This window comes from Eptesicus fuscus, chromosome 18 (genome assembly GCF_027574615.1).
Source record: "Eptesicus fuscus isolate TK198812 chromosome 18, DD_ASM_mEF_20220401, whole genome shotgun sequence".
NCBI lineage: Eukaryota > Metazoa > Chordata > Mammalia > Chiroptera > Vespertilionidae > Eptesicus > Eptesicus fuscus.
Window position 1 is genome coordinate 26,003,946 of NC_072490.1, and position 21,992 is coordinate 26,025,937.

Consider the following 21,992-nt stretch of genomic DNA (forward strand, 5'->3'; position numbering starts at 1 on the left):
CTCATGTGCCAGGCATGTGAGGAAGCTACAGTGGGCACTTCAGATGAGCTCCTCCATGAGTGACTTTTGTCAACATCACTAGGAGCAGAAGAGTTATCCAGATGAATCCTGCCTGAATTTCTGGCTCTCAAAATCATGGCATACAATAAAAGAGTTGTTAATTTAAGTGATTGGGTTTTGAGGTGGTTTTGTTATACAGCAATAGCTAACCAGATCACTAATAGTGTCTTTGTCATCAAGCAAATCAGAGCCTTTATTTCCTGAAGAGGTTGTATGAGATGATCTTCATGGCATCATCTTGTTTCTTAAATTCTACAACTTGCCCTCTTTTCACCTGAGACCATTCACGTTCCAGTCCAAATGGAAGCAATGGCCTCTGTTTGGTTCTGAACAGGGCCTGCTCCTTGCTGGATACTAAGGAGGCTGGGCAGGACACCACCACTTTATAAAGGACCTGGGTCTATAGCACTGGGGCACTGAGGCGCAACAGTGACCAGGGTCCTGTATAAGCTGCACAATCAAGGGTGGGAATGGCCATCTCGAACCATATTAAATGCTACATAGGGACTCTTCCAGTTTTATGAGCAGTGCTCATTTGAATGAAAGGAAACTTCAAACACCTTAGAATCAATGTGTCCACTAACAAACCTGAAAGTCTCCTTGCACTGTGACATAAGTCAGAGGACAAATTAGTGGTTCTTAAGAGACTACTAAGTGGAAAGAAGCCATTAAATGAGTAGTGTAACACTGCTACACACTGACTCCATGGCTTATAATGGTTCCTGGGAAGACACTACAAAGCAGTTTGGTGAATTATTTTGAAACCTGGGGATATGATAGGGAGAAAGAGCATAATGGTTCCAAGGAAGTGAAAGTTAAAAGCTTACACCCAATTGATATCAATGCACACTGCGGTTCCCAGCACCAAGTTCATGCTAATGTCAAAAGGTAGTGGTTGTGTGTTTCACACAATGCACTCAAGATACTAAAAGAATTAAAATATAATTCATTCACAAGGATAAAGTCTTTCCTGATGTCCCCAGGAAGAATGAATTACCCTTTTCAGGGCACTTGGGTTATACATCACTTAGCACATCCTGTCATGGCTACAGTATTATTATATCATTTGTTGTTTAAATTTATGTTTCACTTAGATGGTGAATTGCAGGTTGTGGGTGGGAGAGTGGTTTAAAGTATGTCTTTTTCCTATCACTTGATGCATAACAAGCATGCAACGAAGGTTTGGTGAATAAGTGAATAAATGAACAAAGGAAAGAGTGAGTTAATAAATGCATAAATGGGCTGAGTATTTTTGCAGGTGAAAGTGAATGAGATATGCCAGGATATAAGCTTCTGCTTAAGAATTTAGGAAATTGCTTAAGATACTGCTTTACCCTCTTCATCCTAATGCCTGTAAGCAATCGTTGGAAAAAGTGGTGCCACACCCCAAAATCCCATCTTCTCTAGTTGTACTCTAGGAAAATGGAGCCCTTTGTGAATACAGTTATGAATGTGATTTGTTTTCTGATTCAGGATATGGTTGAAGGGAAATCATAAATATATGGTGAGGACACCCCCCCACTTTTTTTTTAAAAAAGAAGTGGAGACTGTAGAACTTTTTTTTTTGTATATGTAAGACTAACATGGATTGTGATTGGGTAGGAGATGTGAGATATAATAGAAAGAATACAGATGACAGTGAGGCAGACATGAAACTGAAATCTCAGTTTAACCACTGATTAGCAGGATGTGGTGGTCACGAGAACATACTTTGTAGACCCCCCGCACTACAGGGGGTGTAACTGACCAAGGGCCCCCGCTACATGCTTGTAATTCCCACCCTGCACTCGCACCAAGGCCAGGCTTCCCATGGAATGCTCCCAGCCAGTGACTGTGTGTAGAGTCAAGGAGGCCAAGAATTAACTCTATGAACTAGAAGTATAAGAGTAAACATGACTCAACCAAAGGACTTGTATGCATGCATATGAGCATAACCAATGGACACAGACAAGGGGGGCGGTGAGGGGGTGGGAGGGTGAGGGCATGTGCTGAGGGGTGGGGGCAGCTGGGAAGAGGTCAATGGGGGGAAAGGGAGATTTATGTAATACTTTAAACAATAAAGAATTTAAGTTAAAAAAAAAAAGACTCTGCCAATACCCCTGAAAAATTCATAGTTATTGCTCTGAAACCTCTATTATGGAGAGGTTCACTGACATTTAAGAAGATATAGTGTAAAGAGGCCAACAGAACTGGATTTTAATCCCAGATTGGTCACTTACTAGTAATGTGATCTTGAACAACTTCTCTATCCCCTCTGAGTCTACAGTTTTCCCATTATTGAAATGGTAATAATAATATCCATCAAAAAATTTAAAAAAAAAAAGAGTAAACATGACTGATCTTAAGGGTCTAGTTCTTATGGTCCTCTTGCGGTAAGAGGTTTGTTTTTTTAAAAAAATATATATATATTTCAGAGAGGAGGGGAGAGGGAGAGAGAGATAAAAACATCAATGATAAGAAAAAATCATTGATTGCCTGCCTCCTGCATGCCCCACACTGGGGACATTGCCTGCAACATGGGCTTATACCCAACTTTATCTCCTGGTTCAAAGGTCGACGCTCAACCACTGAGCCATGCCAGCCGGGTGAGGTATGTGTTTTTAAACCTCATACCAAATACTTGGAAACACAATTTGGGATATAAACCTTGTTTTGATGGAATTGTTTCCCAGTTCAACAGTCTTAACTGCTTATCCATGTTAAGATGAACTGGCCTGGTTTACCTATTAAATAAGGAATGGGTCAGATAAGTGAAGAGCTTGGTTCAACAGTTACACTCAGTAAAATGCATACAACTTCAGTTAAGCTTGGCCTTTTGAAAGTGATCCTAAAGTCTGAAGCTGAATAGATCAGATTCCTTCCCCTTATAACACTCTATCTTTTCCAGATTCCAGGATAACCTGCATGTTAAGACTACTGAACTTGCTGGCCAATTTCAGCTCTAGGCCCCCTTGCTGAACCTTCCTTGGACTGCATGGCATTCCAGGACACTGCCCGCCCTTCCTTCCCTCTCTCCTTTACTCATGGTCAGACTTGCATCATGGTCTGTCAGCTCTCCCAGACTTCCTCCCTATGTTCCCTACACAGGCATGTCTCCTAACAAAATCCTTGCATATTTAATCTTGTCTTGGATTATCTGAACTAACACATCTTTGAATCTGTTTCCTCATTTGCGAAACAGTGTTAACAATATCTGTTGCCTGGAAGTTATAAGAATGAATGAATGTGATAACACATGCAAAGCTCTTAACACTGGCAAATATAGGTGCTTAATAAATGTCACTTTTCTTCCCCTTTCCATTTCTTCATTTCCTTTAAAATGCCCCTACCAATGGGGTTAAATCATATTTACCCATGCATATCTGAGCTGTGGCATTTGGGAACAAATGAAGTCTTTTTAAAAAAATTATTTTTATTGATTTTAGAGAAGAAAGGAGAGGGATAGAGAGAGATAGAAACATCAATGATGAGAGAGAATCATTGATCAGCTGCCTCCTGCACGCCCCCTACTGGGGATCAAGCCCGCAACCTAGGCATGTGCCCTTGGCCAGAATCAAACCTGGGACCCTTTAGTCCATAGGCCAACGCTCTATTCACTGAGCCAAACTGGCTAGGGCAACAAATGAAGTCTTAGTATAATAAAAATTTCCTGGTTTAATTGTAGTCTCTCTTCTATCTCATTAACTAATTCACAATTTGGGGAAAGTCTTACTTTGCAGACCTCTCTGAAATCTCTGATCTGTTTAATAATGTAGGCTGAAAGGGAAAAAAAATAGCTATAGGGGAAAATCTGATTAAATTTTCAGAGCTGGCTTTATTACTTCCTTCAGTAAGGTTAATGCCAAACACTTTACCTTGTCATCCAATTTCCGTGCGTTGAATGCAAGTTCAACATAGTCATCATTGCCAGATAGTTCTTCAGCAATCACCTAAAGGAAAAAGCATGCATCAGCTGCAGTAATGGTTGGACCAATCAGCCCAGGAATTCATGAACAAATTTAGCTCATATTTGGTTCAAAATCAAAAAAGACTGATGCTGGGAAAGGAGTTTTTTACAATGCTAGTGAACATGGCACAGCATTTCCAGGTGTTTAAGGCAACTCCTTAGAATAAACAATAGTTGATAACCAGATTTCATTTATGTTCAGCATGAAATCACAACTGATGGGGTATAGGCTGGAAGAAGAGACAATTTGGAGCAGCAGTTAGGAAGAGCATTGGATGGCATATCCATAAATATATATTTCCCCCTTTGGAAAGTTGCAAATAAGAAGGAGCAGTAACATTTCCCCACTGTTTTTAGACCAACAAGGGATAGGGAAATAAACCAGTCTTTATGTCCTTTCTAAAGCAATGATTATACGGCCATCGAAAAAAATGTTCTAATTCCTATTTTATTTTCTAATTGACTTCAGAGAGGAAGGGAGAGGGAAAGAGAGATAGAAACATCAATGATGAGAGAGAATCATTTATTGGCTGCCTCCTGCACTCCCCACACTATGGATTGAGCCTGCAACCCAGGCATATACCCTGACCGGGAATCGAACCATGACCTCCTAGTTCATAGGTCAATGTTCAGTCACTGAGCTATGCCTGCCAGGCTAATTCCTATTTTTCGTAAAAGACTCCCCCTGGGCTTTCTGAGATGAGATGAGATGAGATGAGATGAGATGAGATGAGATGAGATGAGATGAGATGAGATGAGATGAGATGAGATGAGAGAGAGAGAGAGAGAGAGAGAGTCCCTAACTATCTAGAACAGAATTCCTGACAGAGATTTTGGTATAAGTGAAAATATAATATTACCTAAGAGCCTCTTTCATAATAAATTGCTTTCCAATATTTAATAATCAGTGACTCTCAAAGCCTGGGAATAGAAATTGGTGGAAAAACAGGAGAAAAACAATAATGACAAAAATCTAGGGACTGTCTAGTTACAGATAGGTTCAACCATTCATAAATAATGGGACCTCACCAGGCATTTAGAGGTGTAGGACGTGGATACCCTTATCAAATTGATTATGTCAAGCCACTGAGCTTTAATTCAATTATATCTTCATTCTATCTGAGCTCAACTTTTCCATTATAAGTTGGGTTCACATTGTTAGCATCTGGAAAATTTTATTTTACACCTAATATTAAAGCCAAAATTTTGCCTAAGAAGTAGGAAACATGAGTCCAGATAAAAAGTAAAAACTCAAGAACATTTTTGGTAAACCGGAAACCATCCTGTGTAGATTTTCCACTTGGTCCTCTTTTGTACCTTGTCTCCTTCATGCCTCTTACACTGCACTTGAGCAGTGGCCTTTAACTGTTTTGTGGTCTTCAACAGACACCTTTGGAAACAGGATGGAAGTTATGATCTTCATCTGCAGAAGCTTAGAAAATTCTGCACATATTTTCAAGAGTTTCCCAAAAGCTAATAGAGCCTTTGTTTTGATCCAAAGACCCAAGATTAAGAGAAGTATTTAATTATTTAAAATTAAGGAGATAAAGTTTCTCTGGGATGTGTGTAGGAAGAAAATCTTCAAGTTATCTTAGAGAAAAAGGTGGCAAGGTGAGGTTTCGTTCCCATGAGGGAGACCCATGGCAAATCACACACGTGGTCCACCATCTGAGGCTTCTCTGGGTGTGTGGGCTTTGGGAATGAGCCTTTGGGTCCCTGGCTTTTTGGAGCACCCAGGGGGGTCTTCAAAGCCATTTGAACCATTTGTTCATCAGTGAGCATGGCAGTCAAGAGAAAGCTTTGACATGACTGCATCACTTTGAATATTTAAGCAACAAATTCAGGTAAGTTATTGTAAGAATGGTCCTAACTTTCACCAGTAGGAATTCTTAGGAATTTTTCCTTTAAAAAGTGGCTTACATTAACAAAAAATAAATCAGTCACTTTTAAGTTAAAAAGAAATGTTCAAAGGAACTCAGAAGGCTTGCCTCAAGCAATTTATCTCCCTAGCAATTTAGATTCGCATAGCTAACTGGCTAGACTACTTTCTCTGCCTTTCTCAAAGGCTCTAATACAAGATGTCAACATTTCAGATATAGGGAAATGCAAGATTTTATTAAGAAGTGCTCCCAGCATTGCCCATAGAACATTCTGCACTCAGAAAGTTTCTATCATCTGCACTGTCCAAAATAGTAGCTACCAGCCACATGTAACTATTGAGCACTTCGTATGTCGCTTGTGGGACTAAGCAATGAATATCTGCTTTTATTTAATTTTAAATAATTGTACGTAAGCTCAAATAATCACACGTGGCTAGTGACTACCAAATAGGACAGCACAGCTCCAAACTATTATATTAAAGAAGAGATTTGAATGCTGGGCTCTCTGGTCCTGAAGCAACAAATCAAACCTTGGACTAAATGGGATTAGAGCAAAAATTTTTGATTCTTAGAAAAATGAGAGGCAGGGATAGGTAGTTTTGATGATGTGAAAACCCCACACAATTCCATGTTCTTACTGAGCTCAATGACTCCATCGCTGTTTCCCACTAAAAAAGTGAGGAACACTTTTATATTGCAATTGCAGAAGTGCTTGGTAAAAGTAAATGGCTTTACTTTCAGATCCTTTTTTTTTACTCATTTTCCCTAGGGATGAAAAGGTCAAAATTGTATTGACAGGTGGGGGAAAAAAAAGAAAGAAAGAGGTAGCTTGGATGGTTGTGCGATTGTGGCATCAGCTCCCAATAGCCACAGGGTCTGCTTTGCACAAGTCTGGTTTGCCCCAGCCAGCTCCACGCGGGCACCTGGCAGATGGCTGCATAGGGCGGCATACCGTGATGGAGGACTTCCCGGCCGTGTTCCCGTGCTTCAGCAAGGATTTGGACAGCTTCCTCTGGGAAACAATCTGCACAAGGAAACGAAAGGTGGAGATAGCGGTCATACAGCTGCAGGTCTACTTAATAAAGTCCCCTCTGCCAAAACCGGTTTGGCTCAGTGGATAGAGCATCGGTCTGCGGACTGGAAGGTCCCAGGTTCAATTCTGGTCAAGGGCATGTGCATTGGTTGCGGGCACATCCCCGGTGGGGGGGGGGGGGTGCAGGAGGCAGCTGGTCGATGTCTCTCTCTCATCGATGTTTCTAGCTCTCTATCCCTCTCCTTTCCTCTCTGTGAAAAATCAATAAAATATATTAAAAAAAAAAAGAAAGAAATGTTGCTTTGTCTGAAAATTTACTAAAAAAAATAAAAAAAAAAAATAAAGTCCCCTCTACAAATCCTTCATTCAGCTCTGCCTGAAACGGTGACATCTATGTGCACTAATTTTCCAAGGACTTTCCACAAACCTCTCCTAAATACAGGTATTCCCCTTTTCCTCCTATGGCGTGTGATGTAAGAGAATGTGTGATGAATGACAGAGAACTCAGTCAATTAGGAGGTGGTTTAATTGCTGCTGAGGGATTGATATAAAGTTAGATGGAAAATACTGGATATAGGTACATGAAGATAAAATAGATGAAGTTTCAGAATGATCTCAAATCAGCACTAAAACATCTGTGCGCAGTGGGGGGTGGGGGTGCAGGGAGGGAAAGAAAACCAGGATCTAAATAGACACATTTTGTATCTATTAGTTCTTGAGTTCTATTTTTAATATATTCATTAGGAAGCTATAAAATAAGTCACCAGGAAACTGATGCTCAGACAAGCCAATATCAGTAATTGGGGTTATCTCCATGATTAAGTGTTAATGCACAACGTGCAATGACAATTAAAATTGTTTATATTAGGAGCTATTTTTAGCAGAACCTGCCCCACCCCCCTCCTCCCCTCTTTCTTCCTTTTTTTTTGAAAGAGAAGTGTGACAAGGCATTGTGGCCTTGATGGATATGCTACCCATGATTCCCAAAGGAGAAAAGGCTTAAAAGACTCAAGTGAAAGCCAGGCTCGTGCCTAGAGAGAACAAAGTCACCTCTTGCATTAGGCAGCTTCTATCTAGGACAACTCCCAATGATCCTCACCTCCTGATATTGACCCCATTGTGTAATTCCATCTCCTCGAGTGTGGATAGATCCAATGACTTGTTTCTAATGAACAGAACACCATAAAAGTGATGGGATGTCACTTCTAAGATTAAGTTACCAATTGGATGTGCCGTCCTTCTTGCTCACCATTTCTCGCTCTCTCTCAGAGCCCCCTGGGCGAAGCAAGCTGCAATGCTATGAGAAGCCCTAGAGAGCAGCCCATGTGGACAAGGCTTGATTTCCAGCCAACAGCCAGCGAGAACCTGAGGCCTGCCTACAGCCACATGAGTGAGCTTGGAAGCAGGTCCTCCCCCAAGTTGAGTTTTTGCATAACTCAACGGCAACCTTGAGAGACCCTGCTCCAGAGGACCCAGCTATGCTGCCCCCTCACCCCTACCCCGATTCCTGACACACAGAAACAGTGAGATGTTTATTTTTTAAAAGTTGTCAAGTTTGGGGGTGACTTTTTAATGCAGTATTAGGTAACAATACACATATTATTTACAGAAAGAGAAGAAAGGCAATCACTGTGGAAAGCAGGAAGACAAACCTATTCTCTGAAATTCTTATATCTTTTTGTCTCGGTGTTAGAGCAATGAAAATCCTGAGTGTGCTAGAGTCAAATGCAAAATGTTCAGAGAACTTCCATAGGTCAAGCAGATTTAAAGACACTATTGTTTAGTTAGCTCTAATTGGAAGAGGAAAGAGTATTTATATTAAAAAATCACCTCATGATGATGGTGATGATGACAATGACAAGGACAGCAATGGGAACTCCCATTTAAGTAGTGCATATTATGTGGCCGATGCTTTATTCACTCCACAAATATTTACTTAGCCCTACCTGAATGCTGGGCTTGGTGCTAGGCATGAAGAATAGAATGGAGCTTATGTTCTGGTGAAGGAGATTAGAATTAACAAAATGGTCAAATGAACAAAGAGAGAACTCGTCCCAAAGGAGAGTCGCACTGGTGGTGGGGAAATGAATGCACAGATTGGTGGGGTGGATGGGAGTAGACCATGTATGAATCTCTTGTGGGAGACTAGGCAGGGGATGATAGCGATGGAGAGAAAAGGCTGGATTTATGAGATATTTCAATGTAAAACTTTAGTCAGAATTTAGAAATGGACTGAATATGGAGGAAGGGGGAGGCATCATAAGTGCATCACTGGATCAGATGGTGGAGCCCTTCTCTAAGATAAGGGGCATGAGAAGAGGACATTATGTTTGGGGGCAAAGAACACATGATCAGGTTTGGAACAGAAAATAGGTTGAAGGAGGTTGAGGAGGAAAGGAAGAGGGAAGGAAATGGAGGAAGCACACGAGGACAATTCTTTCAATAAGTTTGGCTATGAAGTGGGGAAGAGTCATTTGCAGGGAATGAGAAATTGAGTAACATTTTGATTTAGTGGTCACTTTGATGTTAATTTTACAGCCCCACACATTTGGTATTATTATTTTCCTTTTCTAAATGAGGAAAATAGGACATAGAGAGTTTAAGTAATTTTTTCAAGGACACAGAGCTAAGAGGCAGGGATTTTATCATAGGTCTGACGTCAGAAACTGATCTCTAGCAACATTCTGACTGGTAAGCAAACTCATGACAGATTTAGAAAATTCTCACAGTTGGATTTGTACTACATGTGTTTGCTTTTAAGCCCTGGATCCCATGTTAGTGTGCTTAACCGTGTAGAAGATTATAAAGAAATAATGAAGTTAGACCTCAAGAATGAATTAATCTGAAGGCCTTAGTTAAGGGCAGTGGAGCATAATTATTAAGAACATAGGATTTTTTTTATTTACAGCTGGCTATCAATAAAATGACATGAAAAATTCAGGTGATAAAGGAATTGGCATTCCATCCTATAGCTATTTCTGAATCCAAACTCCTCATCCTTTCCACCCTACTCATTAAGAACTTGCCAATTGCTCTTGTTCTGTAGACAAATCATTATCCCTTCTCCCTCCCCATTCACAGATCGTGAAAGTTACCATTTCCTAGAAAAATGTAGACATTATTCTTGAACTTGAGATGAACCAAAAAACAGAGGAAACAGAAAACAAACAGTATTAGAATACTCTAGTTTCTCTCCAGGGGTTTTTCAGCAAGGAGGGATGAAGAAGACCAATAAAGACATGAAAGAATGAAGGCCACCAGTAAGCAGTTGCCAGGTCAACATCAGACCAAAGAAAGGCAACATACCTCGTTTCCCAAATAAATCTGGTCTCAGAAATACTTCTGTCCATTGCTATTGTTTCATCCACATTGGTTACCTACCTGTATGGCTCCAAGTGACCTCAACAACCTTCTCAGCACTGTAATAACCCACTTACTGGGTTATTAGATGTGGGCAAATTGTCTTTACATACTGTCTTGTAAGATCATTCTTCAAGGAAAACCAAGGGAGACTTAATCAGTGAGAACCTGGATGGTCACAATTCTCCCTCACTCTTACCTAGAAATGCCAGCATTTCCACTCGTAGGGTGTGAAGAGAATGCTACTGTGCTCCTGCTCCTGCCTTTTACAAATTCTGGGAAGATAAGCAATTGCCCAGGAAATATTCCTTATTAAGAAGTGGGCAACTGGCCGAAACCGGTTTGGCTCAGTGGATAGAGCGTCGGTCTGCGGACTGAAAGGTCCCAGGTTCGATTCCGGTCAAGGGCATGTACATTGGTTGCGGGCACATCCCCAGTAGGGGGTGTGCAGGAGGCAGCTGGTCGATGTTTCTCTCCCATCGATGTTTCTAGCTCTCTATCCCTCTCCCTTCCTCTCTGTAAAAAATCAATAAAATATATTAAAAAAAAAAAGAAGTGGGCAACTGGATATACAAATCAAGCAGGCAATTAATCTTATTTTACAGCCCCCGGGCCTCCATCTCAGCTCCAAAGAATGAGTGATAATTAGGGTTTGAAACCTTTCCTTATAATAGTGATCAACAACAGTGATGCTGCTGTTCTCACAACTGTTGGGAAAACACTGTAGGGATGCCCAGATGGAGCAGTGATCTATAGAGAAAAGCCCATTTGTTTGCAAATCCCACTTCTCCTGTATGCTTTGTTGCAGCGGAAGCAACTGCATCAGGCTCATAAAGGCTTTAGGTCTTGACAGAGGGTGAGAGAGAATGACAAGGCTCACCCTAGTCCCAGCTGACATTTGAGGCCAACTAATACCTAGCTGTACTTGGCAATAAGATAAAGGGGATGTGCTTGTCAGACGTCCTCTAATTTGATTATTTTCACCCCTTAGTGGGGTCACAGCTACAATTCTTAGCCTTCAACAAGAGTGGCATATAGGGGGAGGAAATAGAAGTTGGGACACTCTTTTTAGCAAAGTTGGACCAGAGGGACGTTAGTCCCATTAAGTCCATGATTTGCATTCTCACACGGATATGGGGAGGAAGTGGTTCATCCCCTATGAAGTAGACAAATTCTGAAAGCATAGGTCCTCATTTTATAGAGAAGTCTACTCTTTCATCTAGATCAGTGGTCGGCAAACTCATTAGTCAACAGAGCCAAATACCAACAGTACAACGATTGAAATTTCTTTTGAGAGCCAAAATTTTTAAACTTAAACTTCTTTTAACGCCACTTCTTCAAAATAGACTCGCCCAGGCCGTGGTATTTTGTGGAAGAGCCACACTCAAGGGGCCAAAGAGCAGCATGTGGCTCTCGAGCCGCAGTTTGCCGACCACGGATCTAGATGAATGGGAACAAAGCCAGGAGAATAAGACGTGCTTTGGCCAATATTTCAACAAGTGTATGTATATTCAACTGAATTTTCTTTCAGTCTTTCAAAACAGTCATTTCGGGGACTGACTAAGCAGTTATTTTTCATGAGACTGCTTTTACTGAACATATTTTTCAGATGCTTTTTTGAAATAGCTGTAAGACTCTGTTGCACCAACAAACATTGATTGAAAACTTTCTCTGTGCCAGACACGGCTCTGGGGCTACAGTGGTGAACAGATTAAAAACACCTTTACTTGACAGTCACATATCTATTAGCCAGAACTGATAATCTCCAAAGCATGTATCAGAGACCTTTCATTCCTTAAAAGTTTATATATTGTATAAAAAAGCCTTTCTATAATAAGTCTGGAAATCACAGGATTAGAAAGGCATCTCAACTGCAGGACATCAATAGAGCTTTAGTGGGACAACCCTCTGCTGAGCACTGCTTACAATTGTTTGGCCCTAGAACCCCTTTGTCAAAAACAGGATGTCCAGTGCTCTGAAAACTAATAGTAGGATGACTATTACCTACTGGCTCATTGTAGCAGAAAGATCCCCTCAGGCCTTACGATTGCAGAACTGGCAGGGCATGTCTTTGCCTGAAGGTTTTCTCTGGTATCCATGCCCATTGTCCACAGGCACAGCAGGCTGGAAGTGGGGATTATTAACACCATTTGGAGTGGGCCTTAACCAATGACTGATCACCATTGGTATAGAAATCCTCCAGCTTCTTTGCCCCAGGGCTGGGGGGTGACTCTGTGGTGTTTGTTCTACATAGTGACCTGAGTTTCCCCGGAGTATGGCATCCCTAACAGACTAATACACATAGTTCATGAGCCAAAGCCAGGATTCATTTCTTTATTGAAGCTACAATTGCATCCAGTGGCGATTTGTTAGACAATGCACCCTTTGTTTTATTGGCTGGTTTCTCTTTCCTGTCTCACTCCACTGGTGTTTCTTTCGCCTCCCAAATAATCTACTTACTGTCCAATCCTTGACTGTTTCTGGGGAAAACAACCAAAACATTTTAATTTGTGTCAGATAATACGTCAAGTGCTTCATACACATTTATCCCATTTACTGTCATTTAATGATCAAACTTGCTCTTGCCCCCAAAGAATTGAGATGAGAGGAGCAACGTTTCGAGAAATTAAGGAGTTTATCTAAGGTCATATAGCATTATGTACTAAATTTCGTCCCCCAACCCAAAATTCTTATGTTGAACTCCTAACCTGAAACTTAACTGTAGGGCCTTTAAGGAGATAATTAAGGTTAAAAGCAATCATAAGGGGCCTTAATCCAATATGACTGGTGTCCTTATAAAAAAAGAAAGAAGCATAAGAGATCTTATGCTATGTGAGAACCACTGAAGATAACCAGCAAAAGAGGCCTCACCAGAAACTACCCCTGCTGTCACCTTGGTCATGGAAGTTCAGCCTCCAGAACTATGAGAAAAAAAATTTCTGTTGTTTAAGTCATAACCAGTCTGTGGTATTTCATTATGGCAGCCCCAACAGATTAATATAAGCAGTAAAGCCAGGATTCATTCCTCGTTGAATAAATATTTATTGAGTGTCTATTATATGTTGGATGTTAAGAAAATAATGATGACACAAGACAGATGCGGATACTGCCCTCCCAGAGATAGTCAGATGAGACACATGTCAAATTCCAACTCTGCAAGGAGAAGCAATGCCATGCCATGAGAAGGGTAACTGGCCTAGTCTAGGAGGTCAGGTAAGGCATTCCTGAAGAAATTCTCCTGACTTGAAGACTTATGGAAGAGGAGAATCAAACAGAGAGGGGAGGGATGATGCTTCACTGGAGGGAATGGTAGGTACAAAGGTCACATGTGAGTATGAGGAGCAGAGTTGAGTATTAGGGACAGAAAGATGTTTAATTTATCTCTAGAGACTACGTACTTGATATACCTGACTCTAGGTACTTTAGCAACGCTGATTGTAGTAGGAGGAAAAAAGTGACCCCTGTAAGATATCCATGTTCTAATCCCTGAAAACTGTTTATTACCTTAAAATGGCAAAAAAAAAAAAAAGGGATCTTTGCAGATGTAACTAAGTTAAGCATCTTGAGATGGGGAGTTCACCCTGTACTATCCATGTAGACCCTAAGTGTAATCATAAGTGTCATTATAAAATGGAATCAGGGGTGATTTGATGAGATACACAAACAATTGAAATATGAAGACAGAGCAAAGAGAGATTTGAAGAGGCTAGATTTTTGGAGTGATGTGGCAATGAGCCAAGGAATGCCATCAGTCACCAGAGGTTGGAAGAAGCAAGAAATGGATTCTCTTTCAGGGCTTTCAGAAGGAGCAGAGTCCTGCCGACTTTGATTTCAGTTTTCACCCTCTAGAACTACGATACAAATTTATTTAGTTTTAAGCCACCAAGTTTGTGGTAATTTGAAGTAGTAGACATAGAAAACTAAAACTGACTTGTCCATTGATCGGGAAAAGATGCAATGATGGCCTCAGTGATGACGGATTTTAGGGAAATCCCTACCATCCCATTTCCTGCCCCAATACTTCTGGGCAATATCACTTCACCTGGTAGACATCAGACATGCTCAAGGTAAATACTATGCCAGAAGAGCCTTCTCTTGGTGCTATTCTCCCATCTCTTGGTCTCCTTGCTCCCACCGCTGACCCAAATACCCACACTCTTATCTGAGCACAGAGCAACCCCTGAGAACTTTGGCCTCTTGTATGTCTTATCCACAAAGGGAAGCCTTAAAAATATTTTAGAGAGCATAAAAAGAAAACCCCTTCAAGGACTATGTCCTGTCTTTTGCTATTCCCTCTGCCTAGGATTACTCACATCTTCTCCCATTAATTGGCAAACTGTATTCATTCTTCAAGATCCACATTTCCACATTAGAAGTTGGGAATAGATGCTGGGATAGAGGTGGGGAACCTTTTTTCTACCAACAGCCATTTGGGTATTTACAACATCATTCATGGGCCATACAAAATTATCAACTTAAAATTAGCCTGCTATATCTGGTCAAACATTTAATTAACTCATCCCTAATGCCTTGGCAGGGCCAGACCAAATGATTTAGTGGGCCTTATATGGCCTGAGGGCCAGATGTTCCCACACTCCTGGAGAAGGCAAGTGAAGCTGCCTATAGGACTGAGAAGAACTTTTCCTTTGCTTCTCACACTGTGTCCTCCCCTTCTTATCCTATCTGGCCCCTTGCAGCAGCAGCAGGACCCGGAAACTTGTTTCTCAGACCCCACCCCACCTACTGAGTCAGAATCTGTGTTTTAACAAAATCCCTAGGTGATGTGCATGCACATTACAGTTGAGAAGCACTGAGCTAGAAAGTGAGAACTGCATGTAGACAATTTTAGTTCAATATGATCAGATTTAAAAGATTTATAGTAAAGGAATTTTAAATGAATCTGTTCTGCTGAGTTAGGCTTTTATTAATGGGTAAATGTGTAGGAAGCAAGAAAGGTACATACTGAAACTTTCCCAGACATTCAGAGGAGAGAACATAAAACATGAGTATGTGTGGATATAAATTTTATGCAAAGTCAGTACAATTCTCACTCCCTAGTGGAGACCCACAAAAGAACCACCCTAGGGAGAATGATTCAGAATGACAGGAGCATTGGGTAATCTACTAGTTTGGGCTTCCTGTCTTAAGCTTTCTATTAAGCAGGGTTTTAATTACTTCAAGTCTAATTACAGCCTTTTACCCTTTCTCTGACTTCATTAGTAAGGGATGTAGTGGAGGAAAGGAGAGTTTCTGAGAGGGATTTAAGGACTGCTATGCCTTAATTATCCACCTTTGCCTCTGATGATGGGGGTAAGGCCCCATCATCACCACAAATGACCTAGCTCAGTTATTAATCAGAAGCCACCATCCTTCCCCTCCATCCCCCACACCCCGCCCATCCGCAACAGTCACACCATGTAGCATTCAGGAGAAGGAGGAAAGAATTGCATCTCCAAGCAGCCTAATGCTCAGGGTAGAGCATTTTGTCAGGTCAAGGGCACATGAGATCTGAATGAGATGGATGATGCAGGCTTTACAGATGTTTCTTCCTAGTGTCATTGTCTAAATCTTGCTTTGAAAATGCTGACAAGTGTTGCAGACTGGCCAAGGCATAGAATTGCTCAGCCTGCAATAGTAGGGATGTTGTCTGAGAGTCAGGAGGCCTGGTTTTAACTCATGGCTCCCCCACTTTGTAATGATGTGCACCTAAGCCAGTGGCTTCGAGGTTTAGGTGATTAGCAGGAAAACGAAGACATACTGGTACTTTCCCATCAGGGGTTTGTGAGGATTAAATGAGATCATTGCAAAATCTCAGCATAGGGTCTGGCAGTGTGTAAGAGCAGTTCTTCTGCCCTCTGCCTGGAATACTTTCCTGGATGTCTTTCCATGATGGATGCTCGCACTTTATTCTGGTCTCTCCTTAGAAAGGGCTTCCCTGACATTCCTATCCAAATTAGCACCCACCCCCTTCCCACCACTCCCTTCCTTTTCCCAGCTGGTTTTCCTTCAGAGGGCTATTATTACCTGTTATTATATTATGTAGGAATAGATAAGCTCCTTGAGAGGAGGGCTTTGCCGACATTGTTCATGGCTGAGGCAGCACTATTTGAAGTGTCTAGCATATCCCAAGTGCCCAATAAATGAATGAATGAACATATGTATATGTATTTGAATGAATGAATATATGTAATTAGCTTTTCATTATTATTGTATGCAGTAAATGCATCATTCATTGAATGAATGAATGACTGGATGGATGAATGAATTCATATAGGTTATTTCCACCTGACTGTTAACCTGAACTGCTATGTGAGCAACAGGTCTCTAATGAGGGAAGAATGAGGTCAGGGGTATTTCAGATAAACACTCACAACTAGGGTATCTCTTTGCCAGTGGATGTCACGGGGCTTCCTGAGCTGGGAGGGAGAGATTTTTTTAGATATCGGAGTCAATTTATCAACTTGCGGGAAGGTTGCTTCTGTCTTGACCTCTCTGAGCAGTTTTACAGTGATAGCATTTAGGTAGAATTGCTACTCTGTTTTTGTTTTGTTTTTTTCAATTTGCAAAGGCTTGTGGAAATTGAACACAGTGGGGTAGGCAATGTGGCATAATGGGGAGGCAGGTATTGAAATCAGATCAACTTCACTGAACACAACACCATGGCTACAGCAGGGCCCCCGAATACCAGCCTTCTTCCCTTCTACTGACCGCTTATGAGAAAGTCAGTGGGAAGACTTGGGAGATTTGTAAAGGCATATGGACATTTTTCTTATTAAGTGCATGAAATGGAAGCTCAATGGTAGTACAGTTTAGGAATAAGGGAGGAAGAGCTTAGCATTCTGAATTTGAATCCAAATACCTATTGTTGCATCTTGGCTCTGCCATGTAAGGAGATGTGTAATCTTGGCCTGCTGGTGATGATGATGATAAAATTGATAGCACCACGCTCACAAATGGCTGGCACATGATCAGCTCTTAGTAAATGTTAGCTAGGAAAAGGACCTATTATCACAAAGGGACCATCAATTATATTGTTCTAATTGGGACACTTTTGAAAATGAAAGAGGACAGTGCTAATAATTAAACCACGACAATAGGTATAAACTGGGATGGCCTAGCCCTAGGTGAATGGAGTCCTGGTTTACCCTACAGTTGTTCCCAGGATACTCAACATGGAAGAATGAATCCCCTCCTTGGAAGTATTGAGCAGAGGGCCAGAGCATCAAAGAGCTGACCTTCGCTAAGCCTCAGCACTGTTTTTTTCTTCCTCCCCAATCCAAGCTGTTCTGATTCCACTGGAATCCCACAGCAAATTTCCTGGCTTGAATCTCATTAGAGAGAGAGAAGTTTGAAGAATTTCTGCCCCTTTGTTCCTGATAACTGGCTTGGGAATCTGTGCAGACCTCAGGCTCCTGGAGGCAGATGCCAAGGAAGAGTGGGTGAAGCATATAAACAGCTCACTCGGGGACTCAGCTGACCTGCCCTGGTGCACAGAGATGCCCCAAAGGTTCACATTCTACCCAAAACACAGTTAATGAATTCATACCTTTCCTCATTTTGTCCTTAAATCTGAAACCAAGACTCCTGGGAGTGATTGTGTAACCCAAGCAGTTATTGTTTTTTTTTTTTTCTACCCTGAACTTTATTAATAAAAATATTCTCTTTCCCTAAGTAGGTTTGAATTGGAGATTCTAGGCTTTGGGGGGGATGTCCATGCAGTTCCATGGATGCTTTCTTAACCTATTCCTTATTAATGTTCCCAGCCCGCCGGGGTCTCTTCTGTAATCAAAAACAGTATTAAAAACAATCAGCGTCAGACTACCCACGCAAAGCCTTCTCCCTGGGGGCAGTGCAGTGGGACCCAGGCTTTATCTGCAGCATCTGTAAAATGCTCTCAAACACCTAACAGAGCACAGCTCCACAAATACCTCAGTCAACGCATTTCCCCCAAATTAGGATCCTTTGCATGTTTTGAAGTTCTTCATGTGTTTAAGAATCGATACAATACTTAAGTGTCACTCCTCTACCTGAATATGAGTTCCCTGAAATCAGCAGGCAGGTTTTATTATGTTTTTACTAGCATTTACTGGTATTGCAGAAATATGTCCTCCTACTCCTGTGGTCTATGAAGAAATGGGTTCTTTAAGAGCTGGTACCATATTTTTCTCTCCCCTCCTTTGGGAGAGAAGACATAGTTTAGTCTTATGATACATTGGATATTCAGAAATGTTTATGATAATCAGCAACTAAATTCCATAAGTAGCCTAAACTAAACAAACAACAAATTTTGCAAGTTCTAAAATAATTAAAATAACTTTATAAATAGTTCAAAATGTTATTTTGGTAAATAAAAATAATTGGTAGAGAATTAAATTGGGAGCCACTGTATTATTTGGTGAATTGACTTTTTGGTTAGTTGGCATATTGAGGATTCAGTTCTTGGTGCTATAGCGTCTTATGCTTCAGGGCTAAGACAAGTACAGAGTATTTTTGTATAAGGCACTCAAGTATGCTAACAGAGAAGGTATAATAAGACAATGTTTGCAGGGAAAGGCAAGGGCTAAATTACGGGGAGGGCATGAGTAAACACCATGGAGACAGGGTGCAGAGTGGACTTTATCAGTTAGTCATTCTAAGTGGGTGACAGGGATTGGAATGAAAGCCGGTTGGGAGCTTTGGTAGAGGTCCTGGGAGCTGCTTTCAAACCCAAATGGCACCCATCTGTGTGCCTCAGTGATTGAGCATCAACCTATGAACCAGGAGGTCACGGTTTGCTTCCTGGTCAGGGCACATGCCCAGGTTGCAGGTTCAATCCCCAGTATGGGTCATCCAGGAGGCAGCCGATCAATGATTGTCTCTCATCATTGTCCTTTCCTCTCTGAAATCAATAAAAACATATTTAAAAAACAAAACCAAGTGGCATATGTGGCTCCTTGTATGGGTAGACAGGTCCAGAGCACATTGGTGGGGTGAACTGGGGGCCAACTGCCCTGAACCATCTTGGTTTAAAAGGTTGGGACCACAACAAACATCAGGAGTTGCTCAGAGGGAAGGTAGGGGAGGGTGGGGTAAGGGGGAGAGATCAACCAAAGGATGTATATGCATGTATATAAGCCTAACCAATGGACACAGACAACAGGGTGGTGAGGGCATGAGTGGGGGGGGGGGAAGGTAATGGAGGGAAGAGGACACATATATAATACCTTATTCAATAAAGAAATTAAAATGAAAAAAAAAAGAGTTGCTTTTCAGTAGTGACATATCAATCCTTGCAAATTCTCACCCAGGTCCAGATCTCTTGCCCTTCTTCCATGTAATCATAAAAAATTAGGAGAGATATCATATTACTGTGAATGTATATGGAACAGTATATGGAATGTACATGGAACAGAATGTATATGGAACAGTTAAACACAGGTCCATTTTAATTACCATGAAATAGATCTTTTAAAAACAATCTTTGAAATTAAGTAGACATAAAGAGTGGCTTTCCTGGGGAGGGGTTCTTAGGGAGGAGATACAGTTTGCGTTTGAATGACGTGCTATGCTACATCATAGATGAGAAGAGCAGGGGATGGGGTGGGGTTGGGAACAGGGAGCATTCTAAAAAGGGATGAGAATGCAGGGACGATGCTTATTTTCAGAGACAAGGGGAAAGGAAAGAGATAAATGAGAATCATTAACTATTGAACTGTTAATACTTAGAGATTAATCAGAACAAAACTTCGATCTATAAATGAGGTCACTACATGAGAGAGGTTAAGCACAGTGCCCAAGATCATACAGGGAGTTGGTGGCAGATCCAGGACCGAGGGCTCAAGACTTCCGTCCAGGACGTTGTAAAGGAGATTTAAAGGTACAAATGGAGGACTCCAGAGAAAGCAGAGGAATTTTCCTAGGATCTCAGTTTTAAGAAGATTACTTGTCTGACCAAGATATCAGAGAAAAAGACAAGAATTAATTTTGTTCTCCTCGGAGAACTAAGGGCTTGCTCACTCACAATCATTCTATGTGAATCCCACCCACCAATGGACAGAACAGCAGTCAGCATGGGAAGCAGTACTCCTTCCTAGGATTTCTCAGCCAGTTCCTGGGAGCTGAGAAGATGGTATTGACTTGTAACATCATTTATCACTCATGGAGCTTCTGCTTACACTGATTCTGCAAAATTAAGAAAAGCTTTCCCTGTGAGAAGCAGAGGTAAATGATTTGCCAGCATAACGTGTAAAATTGACTTCCCTGGGCCATCAATTTTATGCCATGAAGATATTAGATGTTATGCAACAAAATGCCAATCCGAGGAATCGCACTGTGGGAATGACATAGAGTTTGGATAACACCCTCTTCACTGTCATACCCCAGTGTCCTCCAATTGGGTTCACCCCAATCTGAGACCAAATTTCCATTGATCACTGACAGCTTGTGTTCTGCCCATCCTTCAAGGGGCCATTGTGGCTGATGCAACCCTAACACTCACCTGTGTCAGGAAAGGAACCCCCAGTCTGGATAATAGGCCTTCAGCTACATTTAGTGGATGAGAGAGCAAACTCCGGAAATCTAGATCTTCGCCAAGAACATAAGCTCAAAGCCATGCACACAGCACTTTGTGGGACTGTAAACTTTACGAAACTTGTTTTTTCTGCTCTCCAGATGTTCTCTTTGTCCTCCTTAATTTCTCCAGACAATTGGCCCAACTATTAGTTCTTTCACAATGAAAACTAATGATACAGTGTCCAATACTCATTAGCATTCCTCTCCCCAAGGCTCGGGGGTAATGGTTCCCAAAGTGTGGCCCCCAACCCACAGCATCCCCATCACTTAGAAATACAAATATTGGGTCTCTTGCTAAATCATCTGAATCAAGAACTCTGGGGGAGGGGCCCAGCACTCTGTGTGTTAATAGGTCTCTAGGAAATTCTGATGCAGTTCAAATCAGAGAACAGCTTCTCTGAGGGAAGATGGTACATGATCTCTCTCAGGAATGAGGGTCAGAGACCCCAGACAGTCTAAGATTACTTCAAAAAGTCACAGATTTCCTGCTCCATGTATGAGAACATAAAGCAGGACATTCTTGGTTCTTTAAACAGATGTTCTATGAACTTTGGGGGAGGAGGGGGAATACATGAAAGAAGAGCCGCATGGCAATGAAGAGAGGAGGACTTTGCACAATTATAACTGTCCTCCAAGGCATGGAGAAGGGAAAGGGATTGACGTACAGTGAGTGCCTAGCTTAGTGGCTGGTAAATAAAAGGGCCTATGGAAAGTTAGCTGCTGTATTTATTACTTAATTTTTTCAGACTCATTGGCCACGGTATCGGCACATGAAGGGGTAGAAAAATACTGGGATGAATGAAGCAGTTAATAAGCAGTGAAAGAAAAATAATAAAGGCATTGTGTTAAAGAAGATCAGCTTGCTGTCCTACTTGGTGAGGGGCCATGTGTCTCCTTGACACGCCCTCTGTTGGGGGCAGCAGGCTTGGCTCCTGGTCTCCTTTTAGCCAACAGAAAGCCAAGGATTTCTCCACGCTCAGCCAGAAGGAGACACAGCTTTCCAGGCGCCCTGCATCCCTGTGATTTGCCCCCCTCAGCCATCTGCCGAGAACACGCAGTTCTGCCTTGGGTGCTCCTGGGGGACGTGAACCTTCCTTTGGCATAGCTGCTCAGTGCTAAGTCACTTGCTGTGCTTGTACCAACTTCATGGTCAATGCCAATT

General features: G+C 41.6%; 1 protein-coding gene across 1 annotated transcript in view; it reads right to left on the bottom strand.

Annotated features, from left to right (window-relative positions):
• Window positions 1–21,992, bottom strand: part of CPNE4 (copine 4) — a 291,785-nt gene that overhangs the window by 100,778 nt on the left and 169,015 nt on the right. The window contains exons 4-5 of the mRNA XM_054729573.1: window positions 6,839–6,910; window positions 3,915–3,989 (exon numbers count right to left, since the gene is read on the bottom strand). Of these exons, the coding sequence (XP_054585548.1) occupies window positions 3,915–3,989; window positions 6,839–6,910 (147 nt within the window). The remainder of the gene's footprint in view (window positions 1–3,914; window positions 3,990–6,838; window positions 6,911–21,992) is intronic.